The 23,336-nt window shown below is 50.4% G+C and overlaps 1 protein-coding gene across 7 annotated transcripts in view; it reads left to right on the top strand.

The window, feature by feature from the left end:
* Window positions 1-23,336, top strand: part of RGS3 (regulator of G protein signaling 3) — a 115,843-nt gene that overhangs the window by 40,771 nt on the left and 51,736 nt on the right. For 5 of the 7 annotated variants that reach the window (XM_017648763.3, XM_017648764.3, XM_017648766.3 and 2 more), the window contains 4 exons: window positions 1,340-1,423; window positions 7,555-7,666; window positions 13,936-13,979; window positions 20,160-20,282. In XM_017648763.3, coding sequence (XP_017504252.3) covers window positions 1,340-1,423; window positions 7,555-7,666; window positions 13,936-13,979; window positions 20,160-20,282 — 363 coding nt within the window. The remainder of the gene's footprint in view (window positions 1-1,339; window positions 1,424-7,554; window positions 7,667-13,935; window positions 13,980-20,159; window positions 20,283-23,336) is intronic. The other 2 variants (XM_036990546.2, XM_036990547.2) reach the window with 2 other exon arrangements.

Raw genomic sequence — 23,336 nt, 5'->3', positions numbered from 1 at the left:
TTGGTTTAGCCTCTCGTCAGCAACATTGAGGTGACATAGTCCCAAGGGCTTAATTTCTGACCAGACATTCCCTCTCTGGTCTCTTTGGCATCCCACTTGGGGCCTGTCCCTGTCCAGGGGATCTTAGAATTTCCACTCTGTTAGGATGCAACTTATTTCTGGCCAATGACATGCCTCTCCCCAGACAACTTCATTGGCAAGGCCTGCCCTTTGTCTTTCTCTTGGTCTCTTTCTTAGGTTGTAAACCACAGAGGTCTTGGCATCCACAGGGGTGGTTTTTTAATTTTTACCAAAACTTAAAACTAGTTTTTTATAGTTATACAGACTTTTAAATTATAAAATATGTAAACCAAAAATGACATAACACTTAAGTGTGCAGTTTAATAAATAATTATAAAGCAGATCTCCACTAAGATAAAGAAATAGACCGTTAGTCCTATTCCAGAGGCCATGCCTCTCTCTTCCTAATGGTGATGCTCTACTCCCAGCAGACATACCCACTGGTCTGACTTTAAAATAACCATCTCCTTGCTATTGTTTTGTTTTGTCATCATGTACGCTTTCCTAAATAGCATGTTTTGTCTGGCCTCTTTTCGTGCCTGCTTCCTTTGCAAGATTCATCCAGGTTGCTGTGTGTCATTAATGTTGTTTATCTTTCTTCTGGTATCTTGCTTGGTGTCAGGCACCTAGAAGCCATGTTATAAATATACATTCATGAGGATAATCTACAGCTTAGCCAGCATTCTGTGGGCTGGGCTGGGCTGGGCTGGGCAGGGGCAGGGTGATGGGGTGGAGTGAGAGGTTTGGGTGAGAGTTGGTCCCTGGGAACTGATGGCTGAGAAGGAGTCAGTTAATTCAAGCATGTTATAAATATAGAGCAGGGACTGGCCTGGCTTTGAAGGGCTGCAAGTGACCAAACCTGGCACAAGATTTTCAGGATAAGAGCTTGAGCCTGACAGCAGGGACTTTCCCGTGAGGCATGAACAGGACAGATGGGGGAGTGGGACTGGAAGGGCCCAGGAGCCCAGTGTAGTGGAAGAGCTGGTGGGGAGGCCTGGAAAGGCCTGAATTGTGGCTGGACTTCCTGCCAGAAAGTGTGGCTCTCACAGTGGGGGTTGGTTGGGAAGGTGGCAGCAGTAGTTTGGCCCAGGACAAGAGAATCTGTCTTTCTGTTTCCATCTGTGTATGTGGGGGTGTGTGGGCTCTTGGGGTGAGGGAGGGCTGGCCGTCTTCTCTCAGAAGCTCGGAGAGGATTGTCTGTGGCTGGCTTTGACAAGCTGCCTCCCCCCACGCCCACCATCTCCATCAGGCGCCTTTGAACTGCCCACTTTGTTTTCAGCCTTTAGACCTCTGTAACCCTGCCCGGACCCTCTTGTTATCAGAGGAGCTGCTGCTGTATGAGGGGAGGAACAAAGCTGCAGAGGTAAGATTCCCACATGTTTCCCAGGTGGGGTTTCCTGGTGGGCTTCAGCAGCTAGCCTCCAGGCCCCTAGCTGTTCTCTCTTTCTGAGGGTCTTAGGATTGTACAATCTCAGGGTAGAAAACAAACTAAAAAGTCTATCTGCTTCACACCCTCTTTACTAAATGGCTACCTGGCTTTTTCTTATACATGTTCAGTGATAGGGAACTCACCACCTCTCAAAGCTGTTTAGTCCATCTTTGTAGTTAGAAAGTTTCCCAACCCCTAAAGATATCCCATTGTTTATCCCAACTTCTCTAAGGAGCGGAAGAAGAGATGGTAGCTCACCTCAGTGGTGATGGATGACTTTGTTGGTAAGAAGATTAACTCTGTTAGCCAAAGAGAATTTTTAGAGGGGTATCAGTTACCCAGGTTTTCTGGGTCCATCCTAGCCCAAATCCCAAATCCTCTCTGACAGTTAAGTTTGTGACTTCTCCTGGGCTCTAGCTCTGCCAACAGAGGCCTGGATGTGGAGATCATGTCCTTCTTCCTGGGAGCTGGTCTCTGCTATCTCTAAATGGGGGAATTTCCCTCACCACACGCCCCCTCCTGCTTCCCTTGCCCCCCAGAGCTGGCCAGGTTCCAGTTCAGTCCTGTGAGCTTAAATCTACTTGGGCATAGAAGTTGGAGTTCCTGGGATCTGACTGGACTGCCTGGGGGGCTTGAAGAGAGGGTGGGGGACTCACTGCAGATTAGGCCCTGACTTACCCTGGCAGCATGGCTTACTGAGTTGAGTGGCAGCTTGGGGTAGTGGATGGATAGGAACGTGGAGGCAGGAAGCATATAGCCACCTCCCACTCTGGTGCTGACTTACTTGTGACTTCTTCCTCCTTCCTCAGTCTTCTTATCTGAACAGTGGGTGTGTATATTTGAGTAGCTGAGCCTGGCTGAACTTTAAGGGCACTTTCAGCCTCAGCATTCTGAGACATTATGTATAATTGTGGCTACAGCAGGAGGCTGCTTTTGTTTTGTTTTGTTTTCAAGCAAGCACACCGGGAGCTCATGCATTCCAAGTGAATGGTCTCTTTCAAGGGAGCTTCCTGGGGATATGGCATGCTTATTGCTATCATGCTGGCATTGCGCACTACATTTCTGGACTTCCTCTTTGGGAACTTTCCTAAGAATCTTGGAATATCTTCTGAATTGCCTCAGTGGGAGTAAAACTTCATCTGTTGAGGGGGATTTGAGTTTTAGGAGCAAGAAGTCACTTGGATCTGTGCTTGGTGATTGTGTGGTAGAGCTAAGTCCAATGACCAAGGGTCAAGAAAGTTAGGTGTGCCTGTGAGATGTCACCTCATACCAGTCAGAATGGCTAGTATCATAAAGACTAGAAGTAATGAGTGTTGGTGAGGATGTAGAGAAAAGGGAACCCTCCTACACTGTTGGGAATGTGTACTGGTACAGCCACTATGGAAAACAGTATGTAGGTTCCTCAAAAAATTAAAAATAGAAGTACCATATGACCCAGTAATTTCACTTCTTGGTATTTACCCAAAGAAAATGAAAACACTAATCCAAAAAGATATATGCACCCCTATGTTTATTGCAGGATTATTTACAACAGTCAAGATATGGAAGAAACCTAAGTGCCCACTGATAAGTGAATAGATAAAAAAGATGTGGCGCGTGCGCGCGCGCACACACACACACACACACACACACACACAGAATGGAATATTATTCAGCCATAAAAAGGAATGAAATCTTGTCATTCATGACAATATGGATGGACTTAGAGGGTATTATGCTAAATGAAATAAATCAGACAAAGACAAATGCCATATGATTTCACTTATATATGGAATCTAAAAAACAAAACAAACAAAAAAACAAAATCCCCCTCCCCCACTGAAAATCCAGAAACAGACTCATAAATATAGAGAACAAACTGGTGTTGCTGGGGTGGGAGATAGATGAAATAGGTGAGGAGGATTAAGAGATACAAACTTCCAATTATAAAACAAATAAATCATGGGGATGAAAAGTGCAGCATAGGGAATATAGTCAATAATATTGTGATACCTTTGTATGGTGACAAGTAACTGCATTTGTCAAGGTGAGCATTTCATAATATACATATAGTATTATATGACTGAAACTATATAATATTATATGCCATTATACCTCAATTAAAAAAAAAGAAAATGAAGTCCAGTGTGGCTGTAAATATCCAAGACTCAGAAGAAGGCAGTTAGAAATGGCAGCCACCCTGTAATATATACATTTGTCTAAATTTTCTCTTTTGTTTGCTCACTATTAAGCCTGCAGACATTGAGCACTTACTGTGTATCCTCTCTGTGCATGCATTTTACATACTAGATCCCAGTTAGCTCTTGTGGCACCCCTATGAGAGGCACAATTGTCTCCACTCTGTAGGGGAGGGAATTGAGACCCCAGTGAGATTAACCAGGGTCTCAGGCTCATCAGGGATGGAGCCAGGATTAGCACTCGGATCTCTGGCTCATCGGTGCCTTCCATCATCCCATGCTGCCTCTGGTATGTTTGCTTAAAAACAAACTGGTAAATATAAGCTGAAACCATATCCCAATTACAGTTATAGTCTGTCCAAAAATCCTTGTCTAGTGGATCTTTGGAGCTTAGAACTATGAGACCCCTTTTAAAGATTGAGAGAAATGATTTGAAAACAAATAAGATTAATATTTCTTTTTCTTCAAGTGTGCTAGCAAGCGAATATGTGGATCTTGTCTATCATGTTATTCAGGCCAAAAATATGAGCCAATTCAAGAGGGGCTTGGATAAGCTTGTAGAATTGCAGTGTTGGTTGGGCCCCCAGGTGTCATCCATTCTGATTGTTTCCCTTTAACTTTCCCACTGATGGTTTTCCAGCCAGTTCTGAGTCTGTAAAGGCAGCTCCTCTGGGCATTGGTTTTATTACTGGAGAGTGCTAAACTGTAAAAGGTTCTCCTTTATGCTCAGAAGGAGCTCTTGCTGGAGTGCTCCCCTTGGTTCTGTCTCGTCTCTTCTCTGAGCATGCTCCAGTTTGCTAATGTCTGTGGGCTGATCCAGTCCCGCCCTGGGAACTGCCCTCATCGTACCCCCTCCCACAAGTCACGGACCTGATGAATGTGCCTGGACATCAAATCCGCATTATGGAGTAGCCTCATTTGTACATTCGAACAATAGCTACTGAGCATCTACAATGTAGCCAGGCCCTGTGCTAGAGGTTCAGGGTACTGTGAGGCACAAGACAGACACACCCTCACTTTTCACACTGACTCATTAAGTTTACTATTAACAAAGGCAACAAGGTCTTTTCTGCCAGCGGGTCCTTAGGCCAGGTTCCTGGAGGAAGTTCCCTTAGGGCTACTTGGAAGAAGCGACCCACCAAATTGCACGGATTTCCTAACCAAGCACCGAATGATCCCTCAAGCCTGACCCTTTGGGAAAACAGATATGCCTTGGAGCGGGGAAGACACCTGGTGGCCCCCGTGGCCTCTTGTGGAAGGCAGCAGAGCAGGTAACTGGGCTGTGGAGATGGGCATCACTCCACTGTGGGCCACTGTGGCTTCTGCTGAAGCGAGGCCAGCAGGATGCTGGTGAGATGAGAAAGAGGCCCCCCTGCCTGCCTTCCCCTGGCACATTTGCCCCTCAGCCCTGCCTCCAGCTGTGTGCCAGCTCTGTCCTTTCCCTGACCCAATCTTTGGGGAAATTCTTCATTCATGCCTTAATTACTTCCTGTCTAGACCACATTCTCAGTTCTGGGAACTGGGGCCAGAGCAGCTGCCTGAGGCTTTTCCCACCTTGCCCATGGCGCTTCCCCACTTGCTGTCCATCCAGCTCTTTCTGGGCCTGGGACATTTTTTTTTACTTTTTTGGGCTCCTGGCAGACCAGCTTCCCTGTGGGTCTCGAGGTGACTGCCAGATTTCCCTGGACTGGGTCGGGGTATCATGAGGGTTTGCCTTCTGTTCGGCTGGTTTTGAGTCTTCTTTCTACCACTTGGACTTTGAAGTCCTCTTTTCAGACAACCAACTCCTCAATTCTTCCTTAGCTCTCAGGTCATTTTCTTCCCCTCCCTGAACTTCATTTTTGGGTCTCCTTTGCTCCTCTTCATTGGTCCCTCCTTGGATTCTATCACATTCAGGGGCAGGGTAGCTGTAGGCATATTGCTGCCTCTCTGTATAGTGAGAGTTTGGGGATCAGCCAGACCTGGGCAATGGTCTCTGGCTGTGTGACCTTGGACAGGTTACTTAACTCCCCTGAACTGCAGAGTCCTCATCTCTAAATGAGGGTAGTTATGTTATTTATAAATGAGGGTCCACTGAGCAGAAAGTAAACACTCAACAAACAGAGGCTTCTGTTGGGCTGTGCTGGGTCAGGGCTGTGGTGGGAAGGGAACTGGAGAGAGTCACCTCCAGGATCCCTTCTAGCCCAGGGTTCCTGAGCCCTCGAGTGTGGTCCCATTGGAGAAGCCAGAGCCCCTGAACACCTACTGCTCAAGGACCCCCCTGCCCCAACTGCCATTGTCTCTGTGGCTCAGATTCCCTCTGTGTTTGTGCTATGCTGGAGAGGCCAAGAAGTCCTTTGAAAAACACATATATTTTTAAATCACAAAAGTTGAGTATTATTGCAATATAATGCATATTATACAGAAATGTATGAAGTGAAATTCCATTCCCTGGAGTGAAGAGTATGATGAATAACTCAGACATTAAAAAAATGTGTAAATATAAACAGATTTACAATTTTATTTTATAAAATTGGATTATACTCTAGGTATTTTTGCACATTGCACTCTTTTGACTTGTGATGGACAGATTTCTCTTTGTGCCCACATAGCTCTATTTTATTCTTTTAATGGTTGTGTAAAATTCCACCATGTGAAGGTAGAATAATTTAACTTTATCCATCTTTTCTTGATGGGTATTTATATTCTTTTTTTTTTAAATTACACAAATGCTTCTGAGAACCATATAGGTTCACATTTATATATCCTTGTAATTATTTCTGTAGTACAGAATCTCAGAGGTGGGGTTGTTAGGTAATCTTTAATGGTCTGATAGCTAAATGTCAACCTGTTGACTTTTTAAACTTCAGCAACCACCCAACACACATACACTGAGGTCCCTGGTTGATGTTTCTTACTTCAAAAGAGATGAGATGTCAGGTTTTAACACCTCTGAGGGAAGTTTACATAATTAATAATATTTTGTTTTCTTCAGAGAATCCAAAATGGGATTTTATCGCCTTTAACTTAAAGGCCACTGCAGGATTTACAAAACAAAGAACAGTGTAGTCTTTAGTGGCATTAGGGGATCAGTGGATTTTTTTTAGCATAAAAATATGCTGAGCATGCCAGTTGGTTTACCTATAATGTCTAAAAATAGCTTACTCCTTTATTTTTGGAGCAGCTAGTACATAAAAGAGATAAAAGTTCTGTACATGTCTGTATTGGAGCATATGAAACTGGCTTTTTCTTGAACTGATTGTGCATTAATGCAGTTAAAATGATCCACAAGGGATTTGGTAGTAATAACTCACACTGCAAGATGCTTCAATTCAGTCTATACAGAGCTTGTGAAAGAAGCCTGTGAGGGAGCCGAGTAGGGACTCTTTCCTGTCTGTACAGATGAGCAAACTTAGGCTGAGGGGTTCAGAGCTTAACAAGTTTTCATGGCTAATTAGTAGGGTAGGAGCCTCATGACTTCTGACTCGAAGTCCAGTGCTCTTTCAGCCAGACATTTAGAGGAGAATACAAGCAATGTTCTGCAGCTCAAGAGTGGCTTCAAGCCAAGGGTGCTGGGCTGGAGATTCCAGGGGTGTTTGGTCAGAAGGTGGGCTGTGGGGGTGTCAGGCTGTGGAGCGGCATGTGGGCCATTGGTCATGGATGGTGAGTGTCATTTTCTGTTCTGTTTGTTTTTACTACTATGATAACGAGTGTGTGTATAGAAAACTGTAGGGCTAAGGGGCGGCTTCAACTGCATGTGAGGTACTTGATCTTGTCTGAGGCCACACTGAGTGCTTCTGGTTCAGCTGGGATAATTAGGACTCCTTACCTGGACCTCCAGGATTGGTTGTGGCTCCTGGCCTCTGGGACAGCGGGGCAGCCAGTTCTGTTTGCCCTCTTCTGATACAGGTGACTCTATTTGCGTATTCGGATCTGCTGCTCTTCACCAAGGAGGATGAGCCAGGCCGCTGCAATGTCCTGAGGAACCCCCTCTACCTCCAGAGTGTGAAGCTGCAGGAAGGTGAGTGCATGCCCAAGGGGCTCTGGACTCCCCCACCACTTGCCCTGAGTCCCACTGCTCTGGGTAGCATGGATGCCTGGTTTGGATGCAGCCCATCTGGCAGCTGAGCTGGCAGCCATCAGGGGGCACGTGAGCATGTGCAGTCAGGCGCAGCCCCTGGCATTCCATTCTAGGCCGTCAAGACTCACTGTACAACCTGAACTTGGCTGGGAGATTTCTGTTCCAAAGATGATTCAGGGAGGCTATGGAGTGGGATGGAAAGAGCTTCAGACTCAGATCTATGTTTAAATCTCAAACCTGCCCCTTACTACCTGTGTGACCTTGGGCAAATTACTCAATTTCTTTGAGCCTGTTTTCTCGTGTGTAACTGGGCATACCATTAGTATCTCAGAAGGTCGTTGTAAAGATTAAATTAGGTCATAAATGCAAAGTGCCTGGCCCACACCAGGTGCCCAGTGAATGCTAGTTGCCACCCCACACATCACACATGTCCAGGACAAGAGACCACTGCTCTTTCTCCGCCCAGCCCAGTGTTTGAGGAAGCTAGAGCAAGTGTGGCTGGGCTGGCACACACCACGTGGGAGCATGAAGTGAATCTCCACTCCAAACTTTCCATCGTGCCTCGTCGGCTCAGAACGGGAAGCCAGCTGGGAGTATCTGTTGAGCGGTTTGGTTTGGCGCCTGAGGTCTTTGCTGAAAGGGGGTCAGTTTCCTCTCCCAGATTATGAAAACAACAACAGACCTGTTTGAGCATGGGTGACAGGGGCAGGGAGGAAAATATTACCCAGTGAAAGAATTCTGTTTTGACGGGTTTTGCTCCAGGAAAACTTCCTGCCTGTTTGCAAAACCCGTCCTGTGTTCTTGTGTGCTCGGCGCCCCCGCTGTTCTTCCTCCTTAGAAACCCAGGCAGTGTGAGAACCTCTGCTCTGGCTGCCCCACAGGAAGTCACTTACAGCTTCTTCTCTGCCTCTGGCTTTCTCCTGCTCCCTGACCAGGGAAAGAAGCAAGTCAGCTCTCTTGGGGCGAGCCCCTCCCTCGGGGCAGCTCAGCCTGACCAAGGAGGGAAAGAGCCACCCTCTGAGCAAGTTCAGCTCAGATCCCGGCAGTCCAGGAAGCTGCCCTGTGCCCCCAGAGGGGGCAGGTGGGAGCTACAGTGGGCATTGCCCTGCCCTACCCTTTCCCCCTCCCATTAGCTTCCCTTGCACACTCATTCTCCCGTCCCTCCCACCCCCTGCGCTCATACTCACGTACACGTGCTCACACGGTGCCCTCCCTTCCTCTGAGGGCCTGCACTCCCAGCTCAGACAGTCTAGGCCCAGTCAGCTGTGAGGAGTACTGCGGGGGTGCTCAGTAATATGCCCTGACTGAGAAGAGGTTCCTAAGAACTAAATCCTTACTCTGATGTGTCCATCACTTATGTCTGGGGCTGCAAGCCCAGGTCCCTGGTCTGCTCAGCCTCCTGCTAAAAGGAGGGAGGGAAAAGAAGGGGGGCTCAAACTGACCGTTCTTGGGGTGAGGATGGGGCTGGAGAAGAGGGCAGTGAAAGAGCTGAGGACAGTAGTTTTGTACCCCGTTTTGCTGCTAACCTGCTGTGGGACTTCAGTGGACCTCTCCCTTTTCCTGGGCTCTGTTTCTCTGACTGGGAAGCAAGGGTTGGGCTTGCCCTTTGTGTTCCCTCCCAGCTCTGACATCCTTAGACAGACCCTGGGTTTGCTGTGAGGAGCTGGACAGTACCTACATGTCCTGCTGTCCCTCCTCAGGAGGTCCTTGACTGGAAACTGGTTGGCTCTTCCCATCCTGGAGGCCCCAGACCCAAGGTTTGAAGTCAGGAGTCAGGGTGAGCTCCATCCTCCACTGGATGGCAGCTGATCAGGGACTGTGGGGTGTGGTATGTATGGGGCCCGAGGTGTTGCAGAGAAACTTTCCGAATGCCAAGCCCATAGGAGTGACAGTCTTGTACAGGCACAGCTTCTTTGGGCTGGAAACCACATCCTCTCCCTGCAGATGGCGGGCTCAGGGTGACCAAGGCCCGCATTCCTCAGGGAAGATAATCGTGGCCATTGGGAAACACTGGTTGGCACGGGATAGGGTGTGTGTGTGTGTCTGCACATGTGTGCCTGTCTTGGGCTTGCTGGGCAGATGGTTTGGGGCAAATAGTCTTGCTCTCCTCCGGCAGTGTCGGTCAGCAGGCACAGTGAACGAGCCTCTTCAGGGAGCCCAGGAGCTGCTGAGAGTGAAGGAAAAGGCTCAGTGACACTGAGCACTCAAGGTGCACGTTCCACCCCTTAGATTTCTCCCCAGGCATGGTGGAGCCCTTACCTCCTCTCTCACCCCTGCTCCCCTGAGACAGGCTTGTGGGTCCCAGGTTCATAGAAGTCCAGTGACCCCTTCTCCTGCAGTCAGAGTTGGAGCTGCAGGACCCAGTGTCCTGAGTCCTGGTGCCCGATTTCCTTTCCACCTCCCAGGGGCCCCCAGGGACCTGCTGCAGCGACAGGGGTTTGAGTGAAGTCTTTAAGAGATGCATTGGTGACGTAGCCTGGAGCTTCTGTCAGCAGAGTGGTTTCTGATTAACATAGCTCAAGACCCCTAGGTTTCTCTTTTCCAAATCAATGTGTAGTGAGTTCAATTTGGGGCAAGGAAGATGGTAAACAAGGAGCACACCCAGCCTTCCCCGTGGGCTGGGGCTGGTGAGGGTTTTTTTCCGGGCAGGGGAGAATCTGCCCCACACTGGGCCTAAGGTCTCCCTGTGTGGCTTGTCTGAAGGGTGCATAGCTCCACTGGTCAAGCATACTGGCAGGGCCTAGCATGAGGCGCAGAGCATCATGGGTGCCTAATACATGTTTGTTCAGTGAATGAATGAGCAACTGAAAGGAGACCAGAAGCACCACGTGGGGGCTGGAGTGCACTCCTCCTGCAAGGCTTCCAGCTCGTGGCCACTCAGCCTTGCCTGCCCTCCTCTGACCCAGCTTCCCCTGTGCTTCAGCAGGGCTGAACGGCCCTATAATGGGAACAGGCGGAGAACTGGTGCTAACAATTGGGACATCTCCGGTCATCCGGGGCCCATTGTGGGCTCTTCCTGCCTCTGCCGCCCACTGGCTTTGCTGTGCTTTGTGTTTTGCCTCCCAGGCAGGCCAGCATTCCACCCACAGCATGTCTTCCTGGCCTGCTCTGGTCTCTCAGGATGGCCTGGAAACATCCAGCTGATTTTTGGGCTCTCCAGCTGCCCTGGAGAGCCAGGTGCTCAGTCTTGGAAACAGCTGCTTAGGTCCCAGCTGCTGGAATGCATGGAGTTAAATGTAGTTGGTTGACATTTGCTGAGCACACCCTAAGAGCCCACCTCAGTATTGGCTTCCAGGGTGCTAGCAGTGGAAGAGACACATTGCCACCTCTGGAGTGCACTGTCTGGTGGAGTGACGGACGAGTAAATGAGTGGTGGGTGGAGGGCAGAAGGGTGATGCAGTGGTCAGAACACAGGCTTTGGGTGTGGGCAGTCCTGGGTTCAAATTTCAGTTCTGTCATTTATTCACCGAATACTTTGTACATGTTTTCTCTCCCTAGGCCTCAGTTTCTGCAATCTTCCTGGCTTGTCCCACAGGGTAGAGAGGGCTTGGTGAATGGTTGAGTCTGGGATCTCAGACCAGGCTTGAGAGGGCTCTGGGAAAGAGGTCATTGGGCTGAGACCTGGATGGTGAAGCCATCTCTGGACCCCCCCACTGCACAACCCACATTCCTTGGTGGGAAACAAGGTTCACCCAGGAACCAAATGACTCCCTGTGAGATGTCAAAATGGTAAAAGCAGTGGGAGTGTTGGATGGAAAACCCAAATATGTGTCACCTTATGTCTCTTTTCCGTTACACTGACCTCTGTTTCCGTGCTCTGGAGAGTCCAGAGCCCAACCTAACGTCGCAGAAAGGTTTCTGGTGGGGCTGAGGTTTCCCTCCTGGGTCAGATACCTGGCAGTCTTCTTTCCCACAGCTGTGGCTCCCTCCTGGCCCCCGAGACTCCTGAGGCTTGTTGTCCTTTTATGGGACTCTGAGCCAGGCTGAGCACTGCCCCCATCCTGCCCTTCTCTCCAAGGGCTGCCGGCACAAGGCTGTGATGTGGAGCTGATTTCAGTGAAGGTTTGAGGTACTGCAGGAGGGTGGTGGTGGGGGCTGTCATAGCATAGAATAGTTGTCAGGGCAGTTGTCGCCATTCCTTGCCATTGGGAAGGTGTCATAGGCTGCATTCTCCCAACCTCCACCTACCATCTACCTGAGGATCCCATCTCCTTGGCTTTCCCCTCCCTTCTAGAGCCTTCACTTCTCTCACTGCCAGCTTCTAAAACCTAAATTTGTACTATTTTCTTACAGAGATCTTTTTGTTTCTCCCTTGGCTCTTAAGATCAGGTTCTGGAAAGTCAAGGGAATGTCTAGAGTGCTTTTTTTAAACAAAAAAAACCACCTCCCCTTGTCTCCACCCTCAGCAAAGCAAGGAATTGGCAGAAGCTTTGAAATGAGGGGTTTCTTAAACATGATAGGCTTCTTAGGCGGGGCTTCCTCTCTCCCTTCCAACCCACTTCTGGGTGGGGAGAAGAAGAATTTATTCTAAGCCCAAAGTGAACCCCCATTTACTTATGGATTATTTTTATCTGGCATTTGGTAGCGCCACCAGCCCTAGGGCTAGTTTGGTGCAGGAAACCACCCACATACTTGCCTCTGCAGGCCTGGCCTTCATCCACCTGAAGGCCTCCACTTCCTACTTTTCTTAGGAATTGACTTGACCCACTGACTCTTTTTACCGTGTCACCTTTACTTTGCAACACATTTTGGTTTCTTGGACACTTTCTTTGATTCAGTTATGTGTTGAGGGACCTGCTTTGAGCTCAGCCTGGGCCTGCTTCCTTGAGGGGCAGAGGGCCTGGGTAGGGCCTGTGCGGTGGGTATTTGGGAGTCGGATCTATAGTGGTTAGGGATGTGGGCCCTGGAGCCAGATTGCCTGGGTATAAATCCTGTGTTTTCCCTTTGACCTTGGGCTTGTTACTCCACCCATTTGTACCTGTTTTCTCACCTGAGTCATGGATGATAACAAGCCCGGCCTCATCAGGGCTGTTTGGGGGTTGAGCTTCACATGTAAAAGCATTGGGCCCCATGGCTGGCACATGGTACTGTGGTTCTCTAAGTTCTGTGGCACTGTATTTGCTGTTCTACATGTATAGTTGCTTCCCCCCAAAATGACAACCTGCCTAGAGAGGTCGACTGCTAGAAATAAAGGCAGCTACTAATTATCGCCGTGTGTGCCATGTGAATGCCCCAGTGGGGAGTGCTGCCCAGTTCTGAGCGGTGGCTGGCAGTGGTCAGGGAAGGTATGCTGCTGGAGGTCAGGGCTCCTTCTCCACACTTGCCCCTTGAGCACAACTTGTGCTTCTCTGCCTCTATGCTTCTGCCCATGTTGTTCCTACCTCCTGGAGTGCCCTTCCCATTTGGAGTTCAAGCTCAAAAAGATCCTCATCCAGAAGCCTTCCCCACCAGCTGGGGGACATCTCTTGGGCTTTGTGTTTCTGGAGCATTCTGCCCAAATATGTCTTTTGTAGGGATTCTACCTTAGCTCCTCTGCTGGAGGAGTAGGGAGCAGCCCATAGTCCCTCTCAGCTGCCTCCCATGTGGAGGGAACTTAATGAGCAGTTCACTCTGGGATTCTAGACAAGGGGTGAGGTGGCTCTAGGAAAACATACCCAGGGGTTGGGCTGGGCTGGAAAGCCATCCCTGGGCTCCACCCTGCCCATGACTGGGATGCCCCTGCACAACCCACACATTCCTCAGTGGGAAACAAGGCCCACCCAGTGACTAAGTGGCTCCTTGTTGAATTTCAAAATGGTGAAGGCAGTTGGCGTATTTAAACTCCAACTCATATGTGTGCTGCCTTTGTGCCCCTCATTACAGGAAGCATGGAAAGGAGGAGGCCTCCTGGAATGGATGACAGCTCTCTGCACTGGCTGGTTGATGCCCAGAGGGTGCTCCGGGTTACCTCTCATGGGGGTGAGATCTCAGCATCCCCTGGGTATGGCTGACCTGCGGGCCAAGGCCTTACAGCTGTGCCTCAACCTGGTTAGTTACTAAATGAGCTTTCCTCCAGAGATTTCTCTGGCTTCTGTGCCTGCACCTTTCTTCCTCTTTTCCCAGGAGCTACCACACAAAGCCTTCTGGTGAGAACACTGGCTGTGCTGGAGCAAATTGCTGAGACCCTGGAGCCAACTCTAATGCCAGTCTTACTTTTTGTTCCTTCAAAGGTTCTTCGGAAGACCTGAAGTTCTGTGTGCTGTATCTAGCAGAGGTGAGTCCTTGTCTCGGAGTTCGAGGAGAGAGATCTGTGACCTGGCACTAGAGAGAGAAGAAATGGGCCGGATTCTGGTCCAGGTTCTTGGCCTCTCCTTTGGTGGTTCGGGGCAGGTCTAGAATGGCACTTCCCTGCTCTGTGGCGTGGGAACAGTAGTCCCCGCCTTTGTCTCCTACCTCTGTGCGGAAGAGCAGTGGCATGGCAGTGCCTCGAGAGGACAGAGGGAGACTGACCTCCACTCAGGATCTCCTGCTCTCTAGCAGGAGTTACAGGGAGGCTGTGGCCTGATACCTGGGCATCACCAATTTATTTGTTTGGTAGACCTTCCTCTGGAGAGTGCCCTGTTTCTTGTGCATACCTCTTTCTCCCACTTTTTCCAGGAGGTACCACCTGACACTCCTCCCACAGGGTCTCATCAGTGTTTCAAAAGGCCTGAAGGCTTTTGTACCTTTACTTGGGCCAGATAATATAGGCCAAAGACATGGGTGTCTGTGTTTTGGGCTGGAATGATACCCACTCAGTGTGATTGGTATTCCTGGTTATCTCAGTCTGATTGGAAGCGTGGATGGGTGTGCTCTGCCATTGCTGAGCAAAATCAGACAAAGAACCTATTGCTTGATACGGTTTGGGAGATTGTATATCACTAAACCAGGGGCTTAATCAGAGACATCCTTGGTGATGAAAAAGTCCTTGGGAGCCACAGAGCCACAGGAATTCTTTTCAATTTTAAGTGAATCTATTCCCAACCTTGTGTCTGTACTAATATGAGGAGGGGAAGTATATGTGCCAAGCAGGGATTCACTGGACCCATTCCTGTCCTTTGCTTCTGCTTATCCGTCCCACCCGACAGTCCTGGGAACTGGCCTGTCTTGTGGGACAAGACCCTGTAGGTGGGGCATGGTCTACACTGGCTGGCTAAGAGGAGTGCACCCTTTTGAGAAGGAGTGTGTGTGTTCCTTGTGACTGAAAATCAGTTCTCTGGTTCCTGGCTAAGATAAGAGGTGTAGGCCTTTAAGAGAGTCCCCTTGGGTGAGCAGACCCCTGTGGGAGAAGACAGAGTGGAAGGTCAGCTCCAGAGAAGAGCAGAGAGTTCCAAAGGGTAGTTAGTGGACATGGTTGGAGCTGAGCTGGGGATCCTGACTGCCTAGAATGGCACCCTGAGGGCCAAGAAGGCATTGGCTATCCTCCCTTTGCCAACACATCCCCACTGGGCACAGTAAGTAACTGGCAGAGGCACTTGAAAGCCAGCAGGTGTTCAGTTCCCCAGAGCCCAGTGGGCATCTGAGAAGCTGAGCCAGGCTGGGAAGAGCCAGAGCATTTGCCCTCTCAGCCTCTGGGTTCCCTCTGGATTCCAGTTTTCTCTGGCAGGTCCTGAAATGAAGTTCCAAGTTCTTTGATGCCAAAAGAACTTTCTGCCAGGCTGGGTTTGTTTTTCCACAGAAAACCACTTCTGCTTATTGGTTTCCAGGGAGCTGTGACCTCCTTCCTAGCCCTCCAAAGATTGATGAAGGGATATTGATCCAGGGCCTTTTATTTCACTCAAGTGCTAGGTGATCTGACCCTAAGGAACAGGGATTGAAGCTCACAAGCAGCCGATAGACTCTCTTTTCTCTTAATGGGCTGCTATTAATGAGAGGCATATTGGTAACGCAGGGAAAACAAGATACTGCATGCTCTGTAGCCTGAAACAGGCTTGACATGATAGTTTTGGTTCCCATTAAGATCCCCCAACTCACTTCTTAGTTGGAACTTCTGACAAGTGGTTCCCTCCATTGCCTAACGTGCAGGAGGCACCCAGAGAAAGAACAGGATTTGGAGAGGGTTTTCTGCTGCATGCAGAAAGCCATGATTGTCTGGGTGGTAACAGTTCTGAGTGTTCCCCAGGAATAGGTCCTGGGTAGGATGGTCCTAAACAGTTCTTGGACCTGGGGTCTCTATTCTCCTGGACAGGTGTCACTCAGCCCCTGCAAATCCACAAGATTGATGCACCCTGCTACTGCCTTCAGAGCACTGGGGGTGGCGGGTCAAAGGGCACATTGGTCAGAGACCATTCTCTAACTTAGAATCTGATCCTGGCTCCATTAATTTAAAAGTCTGCGCTAAGGGGTTAGGAAGACCTAGGTTTGAATCTTGGCTCTGCCATTTCCTGAGTGACCTGGGCAAGTCACATACTCATCTCTGAAGCAAGGCAGATGAGGCCTGCCTTGCAGAGTAGTTGTAATGATTAAATGAGATTCAATAAGATACTGTGTCCAAGGCACTTAGTACAGAGCCTGGCACACAGTGAGTGCTCAATAAATGGTAGCTATTATTATTGTCAGCTTCATAACAGGAGGAGAGCCTTTCATATTCATTTACTTTCCATTAGAGACATCACCAATGATTTATTGATCTTTTCAGAAGGAAGAGGAGTAGCTCACATTCTTTGTAATGTACTTACATACTTATACAAATGTAGCAAGATGTCAGGTTCTGGAGGAGGCAGAAAACAGACTTTGAATCTCCTCTCCTGAGATGGCCTGAGGTCCCTGCCTTAACCTTTGTGAGCCTTAGTTTTCCAATCTGAAAAAAGGTGCCAGCTGTGCCTTCCCTCCCTCCCTATGTCACAGGGCCATCAGAATTGAATTAAATGAGAGGATGTTTGTCAAAGCAAGTGAGCAAACCAGTCACAGCATAGGAGATTTTAGTTTTCACAGAGATGCCAATACTTCAGGGACAAGGAGGTGAGGCAAGATGGGGGTTTTAAAGAGGCCAAGAGGAGCTGGGTTTCTGGTTGGATTTGGGGGTGCTCATGTTTGGATGCAGACGTCCAAGCCCAGAGCTGCTGCGTCTGGAGAGGTCAGCACTAACCACCCTTGAGTCAGGAGGCCCTGCCTGTCTGTGAATGACATGAGGATGTCTTCTAGGCTGCGGACAGCCTTGACCTTGGAGCCTGGTATCTGAGAGCACAGTGTGCAACAGTGGAGAAACCAATGAGTTGGATCACAGTGGATTCAGAGAGACTGTTCATACACGGGCAGCCAGTCAGGCAATGGGCACCCCTGATTTCGACGGATTTAGGCAGATGGGAATTCTGCCTCCCTGGAGGGAGCTGGCTCTGTGGTCTTTCTCTTGGCCAGGCCAGCCTCCAAGGCTCTAGGCAGCACGGAGAGGAGGCTTGGGAGCACGGGCCTCCCCAGAGTGTTGGCCCATCTGAGGCAGCCAGCCCCTGCCCGGGCCAGTCCACGTGTAGGTCTTTGGTGCCTCAGAAGTCTGGGTCCTCTAGCATTCTGAGGTTTTCAGCTCCAGGTTCTCAGAGCCAGAGACCCAGCCCTGAACTCTACTGCTGAGACAGGTAATATGGCCGCCATCCTGGGTAGAAAAATGTGGTTTTCCAAAGGAGATTATCCACAGAGCAAGGAAGGGCAGGGTGGTTCTTGTGTCTGCCCGTAAAATGGAGATAATCACAGCCACTGCCTTGCAGGTTGTTGGAAGACAGGCCAAGGCACTGCTGGTGAAGTGCTTAGCCCTGTGTGGGTTCAGTATGTGAGACGATGTGTCAGGATCAGGGGGCAGGTGGCCTTGTTCCTGTGAGAGGTCCCTTCAGCATAGGGAGGCTTCCTTGCCCTTTGTAGGAGGGGTCCACCCTCCCAGACCTCAGCAGTGCAGAGGTGCCCAAAAAGCCACCAGTGAGCTCTGCAGCTGCTCTGAGGCCCGTTTGCCCACAGAATCCTTCTGAAGGCCTTTGCACTTGATTGCCTCCAGGCACAGTCTGCAAGGGGAGCATTCTTGCCAGCCAGTGCCGTGACAGCCGCCACGGAGGCTCCCAGGTTTGGGGGATGAAATCTCAGCAGTTGGTTCTCCACGGCTGAGAGTCTTCCTTTTGCTGCTCATTGGCAGTAAGATCTCAGGCGGCTCGTGGCCTATCTGAACCTTGGTTTTTCCCTTCTACAGAATGGGAGTAATGATCCAAGCCCTCCCTACATCTTCAAGGAACTGTCAAGATCAAAATGAGATCATGGATGGAGAAATATTTTTTAAAATTGACAATTAGATGAAATGAATTTTTATTAAGGCAGAGTGCCTGCTTCAGAACAGAAAGAGAGGAAGTTGGGGCTCAAGGAGATTAAGGGTTTTGCTGAAACCCAAACAGCTAGGTAGAGACAGGGCTGGGAGGCTGGGGCCAGGGCCAGCTTTGTGGAGTGATGGCCTTTCCAAGCTGGCAGGGACCATAGTGCCTGCCTCATGCCTCACCCTGCAGTGGGGGCACAGTGAGACAAGGAACAGAGGGTCCTTGCATTACTTGCCCCACCCAGCTTCTCCCTGGGGAATCTTGGGGTCTTTTGCTGGGTGTGTCCTTCCCCCGCGGTGGGTAATGGAGGGCATCTGTTAAGTGGCAGTGTTGCCTCACCACGTCCACTCAGTTCTCTTAAGTCCCCCTCTGATGCTTCTAGGAGATCAGCTTCTGAGCACTTTGGGGCAGGAGTCACACAGCTGGCACCTGGGAACACTTAGCATGGGAGGTGGCCCGGCTCGGAAGTGCAGCATCCCTATGGGTGGGGTTGGATGGCAGAGTAGAAAAACGTCCCCAAATGCTATTAGGTGATGCTGATGAAACACCCCAGCTCAGAGCCTTTGCATTTTCTGTTCCTTCTTCGTGGAACACTTTCTCCCGAGCACTCTCCTCACTGGCTCCTCACTGTTCAGGCCTTCACTTGTGTGCTGTCCCTTCAGAGAGGCCTCCTCTAGCCATCTTCTTGGCTTCTTATTGTTTCTTCCTCCAACTTGAGGGCAAGAACTCCATCTCTCTTATTTCCCTCTACCCCCCGGGTCTAGTACAGTCCCTGACACATAGCAGATGCTCAATAAATACTTATTAAGCAAATGGAGTTCAGAGTAATGACAACAATAGCTGCTGTTTGTTGAGGCCTCATATTGTCCTCATTGCTTGGCTTCCTGCTAGCCCTGAGAGGTAGGTGATGTCATTGTCATTCCCATTTTACAAACTTTTCCTGAGGTCAGCTGCGAGGGAGTGGCAAAGATGGGATTCAAACCAGGCCTTCCCAGCTGCAAAACAAGGAAGGACTGTGTGGAAACACTGTCTTTTTCTCTGTTCCTAGTCACCCAGCTCATGCTCTTAGCTGCCTGGCTGAGCTCATCTAATCACAGCCCTGTGGGGTTATAATCAAATTCCAGCAGAGTCAGAAAGAGCTTGCAATCCCCTGATCAGAGCATGCTACAGTGGATGATAACTGGGCTGGGCATGCTGTACTGACCCCCTCCTCCCGCCCACCACCAGCACACTCTGACTGCTTCAGGGCTGACTCCCTGGGTCTGGCAGCTCCCTGGTGCTTGTGCCAAAGCTGACCTGGATTTGACCTCATCCCAGAAGTCCTCCAGGGAGCCAGAGCTTACCAAGGCCATTACTTGTCAAGTGCTGTGCTAGGCTTAGATGCAAAAACAAAGTTCTTCCTAGAGGGAGTTGCTAGTTTAGTTGGGAGATGAGACTGCACTTTGCGAGGTTAAAGAGCAAAGTGAGATTTAAATGACAGAAGTACTAGTGCTGAGATGTCATTGCACTCATCTGAGCTGAACAGTCATTGATCAGCCCCAGCTCACGTGCCAGGCAGCAGTGGGGCTGTGGAAGGCTGCCTGACTGAGCCGCCAAAGACTTTCTAAAGGGACGTGAATTTCTGTTTGAGTCTGTTATGTCTGTCCCACCACCTGTCTAACCTTGGCCTTGTGGTCAGATGGTGTGCTGAGGTTGGGGAGGGGGTTCCGTGAGCTTGGGGAGGGGGTCCTGGCTCCACAGAGCATCAGAAGGCCAGAGACCTAGGCCCTCTGGGTTTCGCACATGTTCTCCCAGCTGCTGCCTTGTGCTGCCTGTCCCTGGGGGTGACCTCACCGTTTCTGTCCTGTGGCTCTCCATGGGACTCCATGGTCCTGGGAATCACCGCCTCCTTCCCTCCCCTCAACCCAGGGGCACATGGCTCACCAGCTGGCCCCTGAACCAGCTTCCCTGCTCCGCTGGCTGCCTTGACGTCACTGGGGATTGGTGTGCATTTGTGGCTTTTAGCAGGCACTCCCCTCCCTGCTGCAGCCTCACCCTCTGGAGCCCAGGGATGGGCTTGGGCCTGGGACCCCCCGGAACCAGGGAGCAGCCCTGACCATCCCTTTCTCGATTTTCCCTGACGTCAGAAGGCAGAGTGCTTGTTCACTCTGGAGGCGCACTCACAGGAGCAGAAGAGGAGAGTGTGCTGGCGCCTGTCGGAGAACATCGCTAAGCAGCAACAGCTGGCAGCTTCCCCCCCGGAGAGCAAGGTAAGGCCTCTCCAGGGGCCACAGCCCTGGCTGCCTGGGGGCGCCTCCACCAGCCTGGAGCCTCCCCATTGAGCTTGGGACCAGCCTGCGCTTAGGACTTGGATCTGGGCGCTTAGGACTTGGATCTCCTGGCGCAGAGGCGTGTGCTTGAATCCTCTCCCCCTTGGCATTTCACTGGGTCTACTAAGTGGGCTTCGCATTGCTCAGGTAGAGCGACAGAGCCAAACTGAGCATGACCCATCAGTTCTCAGCCCTGTTCTCTGGCAAGGTCTCATTTGGGCCAGCTTCCCTGCTGCTGCCAGGCATGTGGTCCCCCTCTGCCATTGGATAGGTCATGCCCAGGGGTAGCACACTGGTGTTTAACACTGGCCCAAGGCAGACGTAATTGGGAGGAGATGTTTGCGGCAGAAGCTGTTCTCGTTTGATGCAGGCCCCAGCCAAATGGTGCCAACGCGTGTTTGCTGGGGACTGGGGGCTGGCCAGCTGGAGCCTCAGGGAAGATCAGACTCCCAGCTGAGGCTGATCTGGGACAGGCACCCCTCAGCTGGTCTGGTGCCTGTGGAGGGGAGTGAGTTGGGAGCTGGACCACACAGCCTTGCCCTTTGTCACTCGGATGTCAACTACGAGGCGCAGTGGTATTTCCCATTTGTGAGTCACCAGGTCCCTTCTGCTAAAAGCACTGGCCATTTTGGGAGTTGGTCTGGCTGGCTGCGGAGGGAGCTGAGGTGCTTGATCTGCTGAGGCAGCAGGAGGAGGAGAAATGAAACCGAGAGGCATCCAGAAAACCTGCTGGCCTTCTTGCTCCTTCTGGCTCATTCAGGCCCCCTGTGCTATGGGCAGGGGGCGGGGGGCCGGCCTCCTGAGGGCACCTGCAGGGTAGGCGGCGGAGCTGCTGCTTCTGGAGGGGCAGTGGTGGACAGCAGTTCCCCAGCTATTCCCTAAGTAACAAGTGAGCGTGTGAGAATTACATCATCTCAGGCTTGAAAGTTATCTTGTTTGACACTAGCCAGAGGCAAGAATAACTTTGATGAGGGAGGAGAGGGAAGAGCAAGGACTTCTGAGTCACACTGTGCTGCTGACTGGGCAAGTCACTGTGCTACTCAGTGCTTTAGTATCCCCGTCTGGGGACAAGGTTCCTCCCCCAAAGGGTTTTTGTGGCATGCAGTAGGCACTCAATCAACCCTAGCTTTGATCTCACTGCCCCCACCTCCACCGGGCTGCTTGTGTCAGGCTGGCAGGTTCTGCTGAACAGATACCCTGTCACCAACACCACAGGTGTCAACAACACCACCTTGTGCCCTTGACCCAGGTTGGTCTCAGTCAGTATCCAGGCTACTCCCTTGTCACTGGAGCTGCCCCTAGGATGTTACATGGCTGACTTGTGTCCTGCAACATTCTTTTGTATTGGGCTTAACAGCTTCTGGTCTGGGGGAAGAGTTCTTTCTGTGTCAACTTCAGAGACTGAGGATTTTGGAGCGTATTGCAACAGCCTTCTCAGTGTCTTTGGATGGGTCTCTCCAAACTGTCAGAAGGACAGTTTGAGTGGCTGAAGGTAGGCTGAGGTTGTGAGACAGGTTTTGGTTCCTGCAGGGTTGCAGGCTTGGCTGGCTGACCCTGGAAGGGACCCAGTATTTAGGGCCTGGCTTCAGGATCACACTGAGATATATGGGACCCCTGGGCCAGCAACAGTTGCACACCTTTCCAGATCAAAACTCTTTAATGTGTATATAATGGAGAAGGTATGTACTGGGCCGGAGAAGGGTGAAGGAGGGTCTGACGGTTGGGACAGCCTCAGGATTGCCCCCTCGGCTGAGAACTGGGCCCTGGCACAGCCCACTTGGCAGATCCTCCTTAGAAGGCGGTTTTGTAACCATCTTTTGTTAGGCAGGCCTCTTGGGGGTCTCACTGCCCTAACTTTCCCACTCTCCCACCCCTACACACTTACAGGGTTTTAGCAACTTCTTCCTTTGAAGGACCAGGTCACTTACAGAAATCTCCCCAAGAGAAGTTCTGGTAGATATGATTTCTCCAGTGCCAGTAGTTCCAGGAGTGCTTTAACAATCTTAACAACATGGCCCAGGTGGCTGTCCAGCTGGGCCACAGTGCTCAGCTTTGTCAGGTCCTGGCAGCCTCAGAGGTGATGTGAACCTTTTTGCCAAGGGCTGGCCCATAGCCTTTCCACTGAGGTTGCTGTCCTCCAGGGAAGACAGAAGAGGGAAGGCCAGACAGAGCTCGGACACCGGCTTCTTGCTTTACAGGCAGAGTCCTGCTTGATCAATTTGTCCTGACTGAGTAGCATGTCTTTATTAAATGCCTTTTCTTTGTTTTTTCTGTGAATGCTCTGCCTTCTGATGCACAATGGAAAACACTGCCCGAGCCACTCCCTAACCCCTCCACACCAACTCAAATGCTTCTCTGGGGAAAGAGGAGTCTGCAAGGCAACTCCCTGAACTCCCATGCTGCCCTTTCTCAACTATGTTCAACAGTGTTTGCTGATACCTTGGAATGGGGGATTCTTCAAACATCTTAAGGAATGCAAAGTTCTTCCCAAATTTGCAAATCATAATAAATATGATATGCCTTGAATATGACATGTGTATTGGGAAGGATGGAGGGGATTAGAAGAAGATAGATTCAAAGAACAATAGAGAGGTGGGTGTGCCCTTGTCTGCTTTGACGCTTGGGAACCACTTTCTGCATGGCCTCCGCATGGCCTCAGTGGTCCCATTTGCACATTGGTCAGGTGGCTCATTCTAGCTCTTCAAGCTTTGTGATTACCATGAAAGCTGAGGGCCTGGGTTCTGTCTAGTCTCCATCAGAGAACTATACGTTGAAGACTTCTGCATAATTTGACTGCCTGTGAAACCTGCCATTAGGGGACAGATCTGTTCCCCTCTTTGGGGTGGGGGGAGTTACAGTCTTTCTGTACCATCTCCGAGGTACCTGTGGATTGTAGGATGGGGGTCCCACCTGAGGCAGGGTGGATAGAACAAGGCCAGCAGCAGCCAGACTGCAGCTCTTCTTGCCTGGGGACTCCGTTGCCTTTCTTCAGCT

This window comes from Manis javanica, chromosome 2 (genome assembly GCF_040802235.1).
Source record: "Manis javanica isolate MJ-LG chromosome 2, MJ_LKY, whole genome shotgun sequence".
Classification (NCBI taxonomy): Eukaryota; Metazoa; Chordata; class Mammalia; order Pholidota; family Manidae; genus Manis; species Manis javanica.
Note: the sequence above shows the minus strand (reverse complement) of the source record. Positions and strands in the feature narration are given on the sequence as shown.